The 15,070-nt window shown below is 41.9% G+C and overlaps 1 protein-coding gene and 1 long non-coding RNA gene across 3 annotated transcripts; one reads left to right on the forward strand and one right to left on the reverse strand.

Moving 5' to 3' along the window:
- The first annotated feature begins 865 nt into the window (after positions 1-865).
- agtrap (angiotensin II receptor-associated protein) lies at positions 866-7,748 on the forward strand. 2 transcript variants are annotated; one of them, XM_056437422.1, is made up of 5 exons: positions 866-951; positions 1,923-1,957; positions 2,211-2,319; positions 3,163-3,364; positions 6,913-7,748. In XM_056437422.1, the coding sequence occupies exons 1-5, from the start codon at positions 925-927 to the stop codon at positions 7,062-7,064; spliced, it is 525 nt and encodes a 174-aa protein (XP_056293397.1). In that variant the 5' UTR covers positions 866-924; the 3' UTR covers positions 7,065-7,748. The 2 variants fall into 2 exon arrangements, with proteins under 2 accessions (XP_056293397.1, XP_056293398.1); XM_056437423.1 differs by lacking the exon at positions 6,913-7,748 and adding an exon at positions 5,564-6,203.
- LOC130208352 (uncharacterized) lies at positions 5,741-8,426 on the reverse strand. Its single transcript, XR_008834402.1, has 2 exons — positions 7,924-8,426; positions 5,741-6,593 (listed from the first exon to the last, which is right to left on the reverse strand). It is a non-coding gene; the product is annotated as an uncharacterized LOC130208352 (long non-coding RNA).
- Positions 8,427-15,070: the final 6,644 nt, after the last annotated feature.

Below are 15,070 nucleotides of genomic sequence, written 5' to 3' on the forward strand. Positions count from 1 at the left end.
GTGAAAATAGCCTGGGGTCAAATTGGGCTTGTTGCCGTTGTGTTTTTGTTCAGAATGCTCTTGTGTGTTTCTTGGATATTTTGTTCACTGTAAGCAACACTGTAAAACTGTTTCTGTTCCATCAAACTGTAAACAGTATTTATACTGTACCTCCTGTCGTAAACAGTAAAGAGAAAAAAACGGATTCGTTTTTAACTGGAATGCTTTTGAATGTGAATATTACATGTGGACATACAGTTCCCAACCAATAAATTCAGTGTAAAAACAGTGGATTGCATGTTTTGCATGCAAATACCTGAACAACTGAAACATAAAAGTCTATGCAGTTTTTGTAATGTCAACAACAGCCAGTGTTTTGCAACCTGGTGGACTTTGATTGACTGGAAGGACTTTGTGAAGTGAAAACAAGAGTTATTCTTTGACAGAATAATTTCATTTTGAGTCAGATTTCCAGTGTTTTGGTAAAGTTAGTGTATGCAGAAAAAGATGTGTTCTATTTTGAAATGAAGAGTTAGTATATATTTAACAAAATGTGCTTTTGACAAGAAAATTATCCATTTGGCCAATTGTGCTTTGCAGGTGTGAGTCTGTGTTAAGAGTTTTAAAAAAGTATCTGAAGTATGGGTGAGCGCTTGTTAGCGATTGAAAAAAACTGTAAGTGATTTCAGAGAGGGGCGGAGGGAGGAGAGAGGAGGGAGGGGAGGGGGGGGAGGGGGGTGCGAGTCACATGGAAGGCAGTCAGGCTGATGTCACATGGTTCGCGTTTGCAGGCTGATCAGAAAGGGGGAGGAGCTTAGGGAGAGAAGTTTTTGCAGGAAGAAACAATCTGCTGCAGCTTTACATGACCCCCCCCCCCCCCCCCCCCTCCACCTCAACAAGTTGAAGCATAAAGGAAGAGAGCTGCTTTCAACCCGACAGCCTGTGATGGAAATCCCTGCCGTAAACCTCAAGGTGAGTCTTTACACGACTGTAACGTGTGCAAAGTGTTTTTAACACACGCGTCACGATGACGTCACTTCTCATTGGCGCATTCCTGCGTGGGGAAAATACCTGGTGAGGGAAATGTATTTGTGTTGTTGTTGTTGTTCAATGAGACATTTAGTTATTTATGTTAAAGGGACTTTAGGATCAGACTGTATAGTTGTGTTGCAGATGGAGAAAAGTAAATAACTTTAGGATGATTCAATTAGATACTAAGTTCAAACTAAAGAGCAAACCAATAAAAACTGAATGCTTTTTTTTAAGGATTATTTATTACATGAACCAAATAACAATAATTATATTCTCAGTAGATTTTTCGACGTTTAATGTGTTAACATGTATTTATTTGTATTTATTTTTCCAGGGAAATCATCATTGAGATAAAAAATCAACCTTTACAAGAGAGTCCTGAAAAAAGTAAATAAACTTAAAGTAATTAGTTAGAGGCGAAGACATAACAAGGGTCGTAAGAAGTTTGTAAAACTCTAATAAAAGTTCTGGGAACTTGGACTCAAACATGTGAAATGGAGCTGAAGGAGAATCCACTCAGATTAATATTGTGAATTCATCTGAATCATAATTTCATGAAATGCATGAAATCGATCCACACGATGCTGCTTCTCACTTCATGGAGGATCACGTGTCTGTAGTTCTGGTGTGTGAGTGGAACTCAGGCTCTGGTCTAATAGTTACTTTATTTTCTTTCTATTTAAAAAAAAAATGAGAACAGTCTTCAAATGTCCTTTAAAAAAAAAACTATCTTCCAAAACACGTCAAAAAAGTTTCAGTTTGCAGTTTACGATGACATGAAACAAGGAAAACAATCCGTTCTCCCTGAGGAGACACTGAATGTTTGGAGTGCTTAGTTGTGATAATTGATCATCAAAGTGTCCTTGACCACAAGGGAAGTATTACAATAGGTCCTCTGTCCTCTCTCCTAGGCCATAGTCTTGGTGCACTGGCTGCTGACAGTATGGTGAGTGTAAGCACCGTTTCTTTTTCCACAAACCTGAGGAATTTCTCTCCTCTTCCGAGACGCACGCACAGACACACAAACACAGACTCACACACACGCACATGCACACACACACACACACAGACTCACACTCGCAGACTGATTCACACCATGATTCAGGCCTGCTCTTTCCCCTCCACGTCCCATACGTGTGTACCCTTGATACGTGATATGACTGTGTGAGTTGTGTGTGTGTGTGTGTGTGTGTGTGTAGGGCCTGCATGTCGTGGCTCCCCTCCTCCTTCGCTTGGGGGAACTTCGGCGTCTTGGCCGTCGGCGTCTGGGCCATCGCTCAGAGGGACTCCATCGACGCCGTGCTCATGGTGAGGCTCCGCCTCCGCCTGATTTGTAGTCGGCTGCTAAAGTTGTAGAGCGAGTAACGAAAAACTTCACTTTCTCAAAAAAAATAAACAATACATTAAATACACATACAAAGAAATGGAATAATATTATAAAATTGTCAATTAATCATTTATTATTTTATCGAGTTATCTCTCATGCCGTTATATTAATTTGATTGTTGCAGATAATAAAAGGTAATAAATGCATTTTAAACGTCTGTGTTTAAAAAAAAAATAATTTATCCTGACGTCCTTCACCACTCAGAAATATCTATTTATTTTCCTTCTTTAAAAAATTATTGGAGTGATCTCTCCTTCAATACAATAAATACACATAATAAATAAAATAAATTGTCAATTAATCATGTATTATTTTGTGGAGTATTATCTCTCATGCTGTTATATTAATTTGATTGATGCAGATAATAAAAGTTTAAATATCAGTGTTTTCTTTCCTTTTATATATTTTTTTATGTTTCACACCACTCTCAGAAATATCTCTTTTTTTCTTCTTTTATTTTAATTTATTGGAGTGAGTTTATTTCCCCCAAGGAATCTCTACTTCAATACAATAAATAAACAGGAATAATAAATAACATCGATTGACAATTAATCATTTATTATTTTATGGAGTATTATCTCTCATGCTGTTATATTAATTTGATTGATGGAGATAAGGTGTATTTCAAATATCAGTGTTTTCTTTCCTTTTTATTTTTCACACCTCTCAGAAATATCTCTCTTTTTTTATTATATAATTTGAGCAATTTAGTTTTCCATCTCATCTTCTTCTGTCTCCCTGTCCCCCCCCCCCCCTCCCTCTAGTTCCTGTTCGGGTTGGTCCTGACGATCCTGACCGACATCGTCCACTTCGGGATCTTCTACCCGATGAACGATTACGCCGCGGAGAGCCGCTTCCGCTTCAGCGCGGCGGCGGCCATCACCAGCCTGCTGCTCAAGCCGGCGTCCTGCTTCTTCGTCTACCAGATGTACCACGAGCGCGGCGGCGACTACAACGTTAACTTCGGTAAGTTTTTTATTATTAACCGCGGCGAGGTCCGGTTACGAGGAAGAAGCGGACCTTCTGGCTCTCACGAAGACGTCAACGGGAACTTAAAACGCTTCCCAAAAAAACACGATCCGTAGAGTGAAAAATAGAGTTTATCCTCTCGCATCCTGGAATGCCTTCTATGTGCTCGTCTACGTGGGATCTAGTTCCCTTTTTTAGAGGCGCAGAAGACACCAGAAAATAACTCGTTACATAACCAATGGAAGGTTTCATCTACATGCATCTTTGAGAAAGTGAGAACTATCCGATGTTTCCTTCCACACACAAAGCCACGAGACCTTTTGAAATGCACCAGAACATCCGAGCCGCCGCTCGGAAATCGTTTTTCGGACACGAGTTATTTATCGTTCCTGCGTGTCATCGTGACCGCCAGACGCATTAAACCCACGCAGGGTGGAAAATAAACTCGACGTAATTGATCCGCCGCGATGGAAAGATCGGAGCGCTGGATCTGATAAACTGAGACGGAGCGGAGCCCAGAATGTTGTGCACCGAAATAGAGATTGTGTGGAGAGTTAAGTACACTTCTTCCAATTGGCTGGTCACGAGGAACTCAAGAGGAGCTCTCTGATTGGCCGTGTGTGGCCATTGATTTCGGGGACTTGGACTCTCTCTCTGCCGAGACTCAGGAATCCCGCTGAGCTGTGACGTCCTTGAAGGCCTCTCGCTCGTGACTTCGTCTCTATGGACGGACCCGACGTGTCCGTTTTCAACGTCTGCATTTCGTGATTCGATGGCACCGGTTTTAACCCGGAGAACTTTTCTCACCAAGAAAAACAAAAAAGTTACCAAAATAAACCAGGTGCTGAGACGTTGTGATTTATCATTAACTGTCATGTCGCCGGCTGAAATAGGGAATTTATTACCCGCCACCATCTGGGGCAAAGTAATGAAATTCCTCCTGCGTCGCAGCCCGTCTTGTTTTGAAGGATAATTGAATATTGATTAATCTGAGGGTTTTACTCTTAACGCCAGAGACCCGCAGCAGGTACATCCATTAGGCCGTGATTGGCTGCGCGGTGACTGATGACAGCAGCCATTGTTTGTTTCCGGCAACGCGTGTTTTTAATTGCCGTCTGATTGCGTCGCCGCCATTAGAGCGTGGCGCCCCGCCGCGGCGAGCGCTGGGCGTGGAACCGGCAATCAGGTGAGACGCCTGGTGGATTCATGTGATTGCCGGCTCTTTTAAGCCGGTTTTAAATCCCTCTGTTTAAAAAAAATATATATATTTCTGTGTTGCTCAATACAACCGCGGCTGGAACACGACCCAAGAACCTTGCTCAAGGGTTGCTCTCATGAGGCACGGCTGAAGCAGCGTGAAGAGTGGATGTAGCGGTGTATGAGATCGTTCGCTTCGAGGCTAGTTAGGGTTGAGTGTTGTGGGGTGTAGAGTTGAGGGTGTAGGGGTACGGGTGTTGGGGTTAGGGTTTAGGGTTGTGGGGTTAGGGTTTAGGGTTTATGGTTGAGAGTTTGGGGTTGAGGGTGTTGGGTTAGGGTGTAAGGTGTGGAGGTTGAGGGGTTAGGGTGTAGAGTTGAGGGTTGAAGGTTTAGGGTTACTGGTGTGGGGTTGAGGGTTGAGAGTTTGGGGTTGAAGGTGTTGGGTTAGGGTGTAAGGTGTAGAGTTTAGGGGTTAGGGTTGAGAATTTGGGGTTTAGGAGTTTGGGTGTAGAGTTGAGGGTTGTGGGGTTAGAGTATAAGGTTTAGGGGTTAGGGTTGAGGGTTAGGGTGTAAGGTTTAGGGTTTAGGGTTTAGGGGTTAGGGTTGAGGGTTAGGGTGTAAGGTTTAGGGTTTAGGGGTTAGGGTTGAGGGTTGTGGGTTACGGGGGTTGGGTTTAGGTTGAGGGTTTAGGATCAGTTTGAATACCATTACCGTCGGATGGTTCGACCCAAGCATCATAAGAGATGAAAGGAAACCACCCCCTTTGGTTTTCTCGTGGTAACTCCATAAATATCTTGAGAAAACGAAGCGTGTTCCCTTAGATAACGATGTAATGAACTCGTGATCTCAAGATAACGATATTAAAGAAAGTTTGAGCCCATTTGGGGCCCGTCTTCATGTCCGCCCTGCAGTCTGTCATGTTTCATGTGTTTCCTCTTGTGATTTGACTATTGTGTCTTGTGTCTTTTCTCTTCTCTCTGCTGACCTTTGACCTCTCAGACTTAGAGACCTCTGTGGACAGTCGATGTACTACGGATAGTGCTGACAGTGCCTTTATTTGCCGCCGCTATTGATCCCCGGCTTCTTCCTCTTATTTTTATTTTTTTCTCCAATCATCCTCTTCCATCCCCTCCCACACAGGAAGTAATATCACACATCAGGCAGCAGGACACAAAGGAAACTGACTTATTTATTTATTTCCCAATTTTCTGTTGTTAATGTTCTGTTGTCCATCTTTCTCTTCTTCGTCATTTTTATTTATTAAATCTGTCAATTCCCACCAGCATCGGTCTTCATTTCCCTCCCTATGTGCTGTGTGTGTCACTACAGTATGTTTGTATTTACGTCTATTGACTTCTGAGAGTTTACGTGTTTCTGAAAGTTTGAGTCGATGCATTATTCATACTTCGACTCTCCAGACGCCTCATTTGTGTTCGTCTGTATGTATTTAAAGCATGATGGGGCACATGCTCTCAAATCAGCCTAATTAAAGTGATGATGACTTCGAATAAACAATGAATGGGACCTGTTTGGAAATGCAGAGTGAGACTTCAGTTATTGGAGGCTTGTTTAGCAGCATGATACTTAGCGAATAATCAATGTATTTCTTTATGCTTTAAAATAAAAATAATGAACATCAGTTGTACACTCAGTCAAATGTGTGTGTGTGTGTGTACATATATATATAAAATATTTTTAGAAGTTCAAAGACCGGTGCACTCTGTGGCATATATACTGTATATATATAAAAATAGAATGCAAATTATTATTATTATTTTGAGTGTATATGTATATATATAATGCAAATTATTATTATTATTATTCAGAGTGTGTATATATATATATGGCCGTGTTTGTTTTAGTGAGTCTAGTGAAGACTCCTCCGATGGATTAGTGCTCGGTCTCCTAGAAGTCAGTGCGACTCATGATGTGTGCACAGAGCATCCGGCAGCCGGGAAGCTGCACGCTCTGACGCTCAGGGCAAACAATTAAAGCTGCACAGCAAGCAGCCAATCAGATGGCAGAGGATCTAGAGAGAAAGAAAGACAGACAGAGGGGGAAGGTTCCTTCAATGTCCTTCTGCTCATTTCTCAGTTTCCAACGGTGTAATCTGTATTCATAGATGCTCAAGTCGAGATAACGAATCTGGCCAACCGCGTCACGAATCTGCGTGAGCGGCGACGACATCGAAGGAAGTCGTGTTCGAGCTCCGGAGAACTTTTCCTAAATGCAGACTGTTTAAATTTGCATATCGCGACATCACCGCCTCAGCAGATATACGATTAGCCAATTAGCGTGACGAGGGTTGCTGTGTGTGTGTGTTGAAGGCGTGTGGCTTGTCTCCGCAGGTTTCCCCTCCGTGTCACAAAACCGAGAGGCCTACCAGTCCATCGACCCGCAGGACGAGTGCTCCTCCTCCTCCTCCTCCTCCGCGCCGCCGCTGGCGGCCAATCCCTTCAACCAGGCCCAGGACGGCAAAGCAGCCGTCCGCGCGTACTGAGGGAACCAGGCGGGGCACGAGGCCGTCGAGCACTCTGACTCGTTCACTCCTCTCAGTGCCCCCCCCCTCCCCCCCGTGTCCGATGCGGTCGCTCCGCTGCAGACTGAATACTTTACGTCTAACTCAAACGTCGGCGTGAATTGAAACCGTTTACATTTTCTCTCTTTCAAAGGTTGCGAGTGCTTTTTCTGCTGAGCCGGCACATCGCTGCTGAATAAATACAGAGGGAACACTGCTCTTCCCACACACACACACACACACACACACACCTCCCCCCTGCTGTGTTACCGCCTACTATTTTCAGTGTGGATGTGTTAAATGGAGCAGTTGTGTCAGTTTACTTTTTCCCACCCGAGTGAGTTTTTTTTTTGTGTGTGCAAATGTGCTTCTTCTCGACCTCGTCTGTTCCTCGTCGCGATCGGCAGTAAACGTAATTATCTTTATGGCCCCGTTACTCTTCACGCTTTACGGTACAACCGATGCTGAAAGCTTCTCACACCAGAGAAGCGCAGCGATCGGGTTTAGAAGATCCCCCGCGCCTTTCGGACTCGAGCTCTGACGTTCCAGACCCGGTGACGCCCAAACTCGTATTCTCTACGGACGCGACGATGAAAAATCACATTACAACTGAGTTTTGAGATGAAAAATAAATAAATATGAACTGTGCATGAAAAAACAAACAAATGTTTTTCTTATTTCGAGCCATTTTGAATGTCTCCGACGACGTGAAGGGCCTCGAGACGCAAACTCTCTTTGCAATGTGAAATAAATCGCGGACCTCACGCCGACGGCCTCTGAGACGCCGGTCCGTCGTGGACTGAGACGGTTCCGTCGCATCGAAACGTTTAATGAGACGAACCTTCGGAAATCCATCACGTTGAACATCGTCTGCGCGGCGTTCGTCGCAGCGCTGCGAGCTCGAGGAGGACGTTACTCGCTGATTGCGTCATCTGGGTTGTTTCTTCCTTACAGTCGGTTAGTTCTCTTTTGTAAGTTTTGACTTCCTGTTTCGACACGAGGCGACTCGGTGGGTCACGTTACCGAGAGTGAAAAGATCTCCGGTCTACAGATGAGTTTCATTTAACCCTCCTGTTACCTTTCGGGTCAATTTGACCCCATTCAATGTTTAATGTCGGTGTTCTTTGGGGGCAATTTGACCCCAGGCTGTTTTTCACTGTGTCAAACATATAAGAAATATCAACTTTTTTATATATTTAAAGGGCTATTTAGGTAGTCAACAAACAAACATAAAGTACCTCACACTTAAACTTGGGAAGCAATATTAATTCTAATAATTTTCTGGCGGTTTTAATTGCTGGGGTCAAATTGACCCCGAGGGTAAAATATGTTAGTAAATGTAAAGGTAATCGGAGGGTTAAAGATGGTTGGACTTTGATTTTACACGCTATACATATATCATTACCTTCGCATTGAAAATGCGGAAGGTTATGTTTTGATAGCCGTGTATTTATTTATTTATTTATTTGTATGCGTGTTATTCGCAAAACTCAAAAAGTATTGAACCGAATCGCATGAAATTTGGTGGGATGATTGGTTATTATCCGGGAACCATTTGATTAGATTTTGGGATCAATCCAGTCAAGGTCATGGAAAGGTCAACATCTTTTTTTTACCATAGCACGATACATTTTTGTCCAATTGGCATGCAACTAATGCCAAAATGTTCATAATTCAATGCCCAATCTTGTGATATGCGAAGGTATGCGCTCTACCGAGTGCCCATTCTAGTTCTATCATTGTGTTGAATATGGATCGACTTATTGGGGGAAAAAACCCCTGGAGGACCTCTGGGAGGCCCCGACCCTCACTTTGAGCCTCACTGTAGATCATAGGAGACACCTCACACACGCTAACCCGGCATGTCTCTTTAAAAACATCATTCCACGCTACCTGAGCCAATGAGAACCTCCTCGCTATGTAATACACCACGTCGTGTACGCCATGCAGGAAGGCACCGGCCATTGTTCCTGTGATTATCGTCATATTAATATTATATACATACAGCGGGTACGGAAAGTATTCAGACCCCTTTAAAATGTTCACTCTTTGTTTCATCGCAGCCATTTGCTAAAATCAAAAAAGTTCATTTTTGTTCCCATTAATGTTCACTCAGCGCCCAATCAATACAGAAAAACACAGAAATGTAGAATTTTTGCAAATTTATTAAAAAAGAAAAACTGAAATATCACATGGTCCTAAGTATTCAGACCCGTTGCCGTGACGCTCATGTTTGACTCACATGCTGTCCACTTCTTCTGATTCTCCTTGACATGGGATATTTCAGTTTTTCTTTTTTATTAAATTTGCAAAAATTTCTACATTTCTGTTTTTTTCTGTCCCGATGTGGCGCTGAGTGAACATTCATGAGAAATAAAATGAACTTTTTTGATTTTAGCAAATGGCTGCAATGAAACAAAGAATGAACAATGTAAAGGGGTCTGAATACTTTCCCACTGTACATGTGTAACCAGGGTCACTATAGTAACTCAGAAGGAAGGCTGTTATAAGATAAATGAGTCGCTATGGAAGAGAGAGAAAAATGTGGAATAAATATAGCTTGAAGAGTCCTGATTCCTCTATTACAGTTTTTCTCCATTGCTTTGGCTCAATTCTTGAAACAGAAATTACATTCTCAAAGCTCTTCGTGCATTTGGTAAAATAGCATATATGGTTCAGCACAACTACATAGATCCCCTTCAAAAGGTCATATCTCACCCAAAACAGTGAACTCAAGCTTCAAACCCAAATCATTTTCTCATAAAAATAGTCAGTGCCCCCAAAATGAAAACTTCCTTCTCGATTGCTGTGGCTCATCTCTCTTGAAAAAAAGATAATTCTCAAAGCTTTAAATACATTTGCCAAAATAACCTAGATGGTTTAGCAAAACACTATGGCACACCTGCAAAAGGTCATATCTCTCCCAAAACAGACAACTCATCAGTCAAAACTCATTCCTTTTCTCATACAAATAGTCAGTGCCCCCAAAATGAAAAGTCCCTTCGTCATTGTTTAAACACTGCAGGTCAAAATGTTTAGATGTTTTGTCAGTATGGCAGTGGACCATAGAAATATCCCTCATGTGCACATTTCAATCTTGGCTTCGTCCTTTGACACTGAATGGTTACTGTAGGAGATGTTTTCTTTCCAGAATACTTTGTCTATCAAACAGAAAAAAGATTCATTCAAGAGGAGCCAACAAGGTTTCCCATCACATACTGTATTGCACTCATACTGCCATGGAAATTATTACAGTAATTGCAAAACCGAAACAGAAAATGTGTACAGCAAAAAATAGTGTCAAACAAAAAGCACATCGAAAATAAAATTAAGTATAGCCTACACTACTGTAACAAAACATTCAGTAGGAAAGTAAAGCAAAGCTGGAGCTCAAAGCTGGAGTTCATCCTCCCTCTCCTGCTCATCCTCGCGCTCACGTCTGTCTGGACACATCTGATGTTCTCCCTTGCGATGCAACGGGGGAAGAATCGCCGTGCATGACCCAACCATCCCCTGCACCGGTCTGCTGTGACATCGGCACAAGCAGCATCCATTGCCTGGAGAAGGGACCTCTGGTTTAGAGCCCGATGCTCATACACCCTCCACCACCACGCACCCTTGCTCCTCTTCCTCTTCTTCTTCCTCGAGCAGGCAGTTGCCCTTGTTCGTTTACCTGGCCAGGTGCTTCCATGTTCATACTGTAAACTCTACTGAACTTTGTCACGCCCTAGATATTTGATGGAAGCATTTATACTCCTGGATAGCACCTGTCAGCTAACTGAAATGACTGTGTGATTGGTGATCGGATGTGAGAAAATCCCCCTTGATTAGTAAAGTTCTAGTTGCACCTGAAAATGAAGCCGATGATCCAAGAGATCCATATTACAGAATATACCATGATATTTTTCATGTTATTATGTGCCTGAACGATTTTGACAGTGGAGTGAACTATTGTGCAGGTGATGATGGACACAAGGAAAATATGCCAAGATGTTTTGCAGAGAACAACGACTTGACTGAGAAGCAACAGTCAGTTTAGACCAGCAAGATGTATTCAATTGGTAATTGGGCTAACTGAAGGCAATTGTCCCTAACCGTTTGCACAGATGTGCTCAATCATTTGAAATGTGTGCAAGCTGTAGGCAATTGTACTTGTCATTTGCAAGGAGTTTCTAAAACAATTGCAATTTGATTAAAGGAATGAAAAATTCAAATCTGTTGTGAACAAGTGCCCAGTGGTTTGGAGGTTTGCACGAGTTATTTTGAGAATGTCATTTCTGTTTCAAGAATTGAGCCAAAGCAATGGAGAAAAACTGTAAAGTGTAGGAATAGGAAAAAGAAGATTTTTTAATTTTTTATTGTCTGTGTCTGTGGCTCTGAGCGCGTCTCAAAAGGAGTGGAAGATGCAACAGACGGTTTGTTCCTGTGAAGATTAGAGGAGGGAGAGATGAAACGTGTTCTGGTGGTGTTTGTTGCTGCTTCTCATTTTCCAGGTTGCTCCTGATTTGTAATTCCAGCAGCAAGTCGGAGTTTCTTTTTGATCTTGCAAATAAAGATGTGAATAGAACATGTGCTGCATGAAGCTTTCCTGATAAACTGCAGGAATAAGGTACGAGAGGGAGTACGATTACGGCTCAATACAGAACACCCCCGTGACTCACTCTCGACCAATCAGAAGGCCTGATTTCAGCTACCCGTGTTATATGACACATTCTAACCGACTACTTCTCTCTCTCTATTCTTTTCTCCTATTTTTCTTCTCTTTTCTCGGTCACACATATTTATACTGGTTATTATCCGGGGACCATTTGATTAGATTTTGGGATCGATCGGGTCAAAGGTCAAGGCATGAAAAGGTCAAAATCTTTTTTACCGAATTTACATTGCATGCAACTAATGCCAAAATGTTCATAATTCAATGCCCAATCTTGTGATATGCGAAGGTATGCGCTCTACGCCGAGTGCTCGTTTTGAGATATTAAGCTGCAATGACAATGAGTTATAATCAAGTAAAGCAAAATACTACGCAAAGTAACTGTTAATATCTGTTCTCCTTTGGACCGGTTGCATAAACCGTAAGCTATGTTAATCCTTAACTCTCTCTTGTTTCAAAACAATCGCAAATCTGCATTATAACCTCCAAATTAAACATGAGTAATTCCATCTTTAGTGCAGCCTAATGAGCGTGTTTTAGCCATGAATGAGGTAACTACACTGATTTAAGACTACAGTAAAACTCCTCTAGCCTCATTGGTGTTCAGTCCCAATCCTTGCATCTGTAAATGCGATGTTATTTTTATGTCAATCGTATTTTCATTGATGACTTTCTCTAATCAAAAGATAATTAAACTCAATCGCATGATTGATCGATTGGTATATCCGGCATTTGATTAGATTTTCGGATTGACTCAAATAAGGCCATGAAAAGGTCATAAATCTTCTTCTTTCAATGCGATCTGCTACTTCACGCCATCTGTGATATCTGAAGGATGCAGTTAAGGAGTGCCCGTTCTAGTTGTGAAAATGAGTTATATGGAAATCTAGAGTTTAATTCCATTTCATGATAAAAACTAACTGTTAACTTATTATTACTTTTTGAAAATGAAATCTAACCAATTAAAGATTTCCGTGGCTCAGCGTTTGAGATGATGGAACAGATTAGCTCGTGAGAGCCGCAGTCAAGAGTCCGTGATGTTCATCCCATCGCGTTTGCTCGTTGTATTCCAAGCAAGCCTCGGATTCTTCCTGACCATTTCAAAGAATATACTTCATTCGCTTTCATCTACATGTATTTTACATGACTCGATCTGACTCAAAGAGACACTGGTATCTTCCGCCAATCAGGCCCGCCCCGTTAGAACATCACGAGCAAAGTTTGCCCTCTATCTCTGATAATTTCTCTCTGTCTTCACCAAAATCACAGTTGTGTAATATTCATTTTCTAGTTAACACTGAGTGCTTGCGTTTTTAGACAAAGATATTTAGTTAGCAGTATTTAGTTGTGTGAAATTAAATCAAATGTGAAAAATAGGCTGTGCAAAAGTTTGGGCACTTATCATTTTGTTGATTTGAATACCTGTACCTACTAAATGTGATTAACTGCAACACATAATGAGTCTGATTAACTCATTTGTCATTCTTTCAAGGTTTGCATCCAATCATTAGAAAAGGTATTTATTGAGCCAATTGCAAGTTGTGTTTCTTTGATTCTCCTCTGAACAGTGGCAAATGGGGTACTCAAACACAATGATTAAAACAAGATTGTCCAGCAGTATGGTTTAGGAAGGCTACAAAAGTTATCCCGGAGGTTTCAGCTATCAGTTTCCACTGTGAGGAATGTTATTAAAATGGAAGGCAACAGGCACAGTTCTTGTTAAGGCCAGAAGTGGCAGGCCAAGAAAATATCGGAGAGGCAAAGCCAAAATGGTCAGAATGGTCAAGGACAACCTCAGACCACCTCCAAAGACCTGCAAGGTCATCTTGCTGCAGATGGTGTCACTGTGCATTGCTCACCATTCAGCGACATTTTTACAGAAGAACAGCTGTATGGGAGAGTGATGCGGAAGAAGCCTTTTCTGCACACACGCCACAAACAGGCTCGCTTAGAGGTATGCAAAACTACATTTGAACAAGCCAGGCTCATTTTGGAACAAAGTGCTGTGGACTGATGAGACAAAGCTACAGCTCTTTGGTCACAACAAGAGGCGTTACGCATGGAGGCAAAAGAACACAGCATTCCTAGAAAACACTTGCTGCCCACAGTAAATTATCCCGGAGGTTTCAGCTATCAGTTTCCACTGTGAGAATGCCTTATTCACTGACTCGTCTTCTGGTTGCAAAAACCAAGATGGCGACGGACAGAAACCAAGATGGCGACGTCCATGATGCTGAACTCGAAGCTTCAAAATGTCGGTCCACAAACCAAAAGGTAACATTACAGTGACAAATAAGATAAAATGTGTTAATTAGTGCTGCTGGTTTTATTTTGCTGCCTTTGGACCTCCGGTTCTGAAACGTGAAGCTAATGTTGAAGCTCCTTGAAGCTGCATTCTCCTCATGGTTACAAAAACCAAGATGGCGACATCTATGATGCTGAACATTACAGTGATTACGTCCACTCTTTATATTCAGTCCATCCTTGGGACAGAGCCATGTAGCTATTTCCCCTTATTTCCAGTCTTGATGCTAAGCTAAGATACGCTAGCTAGCTGCGGCCTCATTTTTACCACACGGAAACAAGAACGGTGTCAATCTTCTTATCTGATTCTTGACAAGTAAACAAATGAGCAGAACATCACACCTCTAAAACTGTCCTGGGACCAGTTGTGTGTCAGGATTATTACCTTCGCATTGAAAATGCGGAAGGTAATGTTTTGATCGCCGTGTATTTATTTGTATGCGTGTTACTCTCATAACTCAAAAAGTGTTAAACCGAATTGCATGAAATTTGATGGGATAATTGGTTATTATCCGGGGACCATTTGATTAGATTTTGGGATCGATCAGGTCAAAGTCAAGGCCATGAAAAGGTCAAAATCTTCTTTTTCCAATCCAATTGGCATGCCCAATCTTGTGATATGCGAAGGTATGCGCTCTACCGAGTGCCCGTTCTAGTATAAAGCTGCAATACATGAGTTATATAGTGAAATCTAGAGTTTATTTTCCATTTCTGTTGCATATAACCACTTAACTTGTTAATCCTTATTACTCTCATCTTGTTTGAAAATCGCAAATCCATAAACCCCAAATTAAAATATATCCGTGAGCCAATAGCAGTTTGTGCATGTGGGTAGACGTGATTAAGACTCGTAACTCTCTCTCCAGCCTCATGAGAGATCCATTAGAGGTCTCATCCCCAATCCGCTCTGTTTGCTCTCGCTGTATTCCTCTAAATGTCACACTCTCGTATTCCTTCACTGACCCACTTTCTCCAAAGAGATAATTAAACTTTCATTCCATTTCATCTTTAATGTGTTTTTTTCTCTCTT

The sequence above is a fragment of the Pseudoliparis swirei genome, chromosome 18 (genome assembly GCF_029220125.1).
Source record: "Pseudoliparis swirei isolate HS2019 ecotype Mariana Trench chromosome 18, NWPU_hadal_v1, whole genome shotgun sequence".
Classification (NCBI taxonomy): domain Eukaryota; kingdom Metazoa; phylum Chordata; class Actinopteri; order Perciformes; family Liparidae; genus Pseudoliparis; species Pseudoliparis swirei.

Excerpts from the sequence above, each read along its gene's own strand:
- agtrap (XM_056437422.1), top strand. The coding sequence starts at position 925 with ATGGAAATCCCTGCCGTAAACCTCAAG. Across the intron at positions 952-1,922 it reads TCCCTGCCGTAAACCTCAAG|GCCATAGTCTTGGTGCACTG; the intron begins GTGAGTCTTTAC and ends CCTCTCTCCTAG. Across the intron at positions 1,958-2,210 it reads CACTGGCTGCTGACAGTATG|GGCCTGCATGTCGTGGCTCC; the intron begins GTGAGTGTAAGC and ends GTGTGTGTGTAG.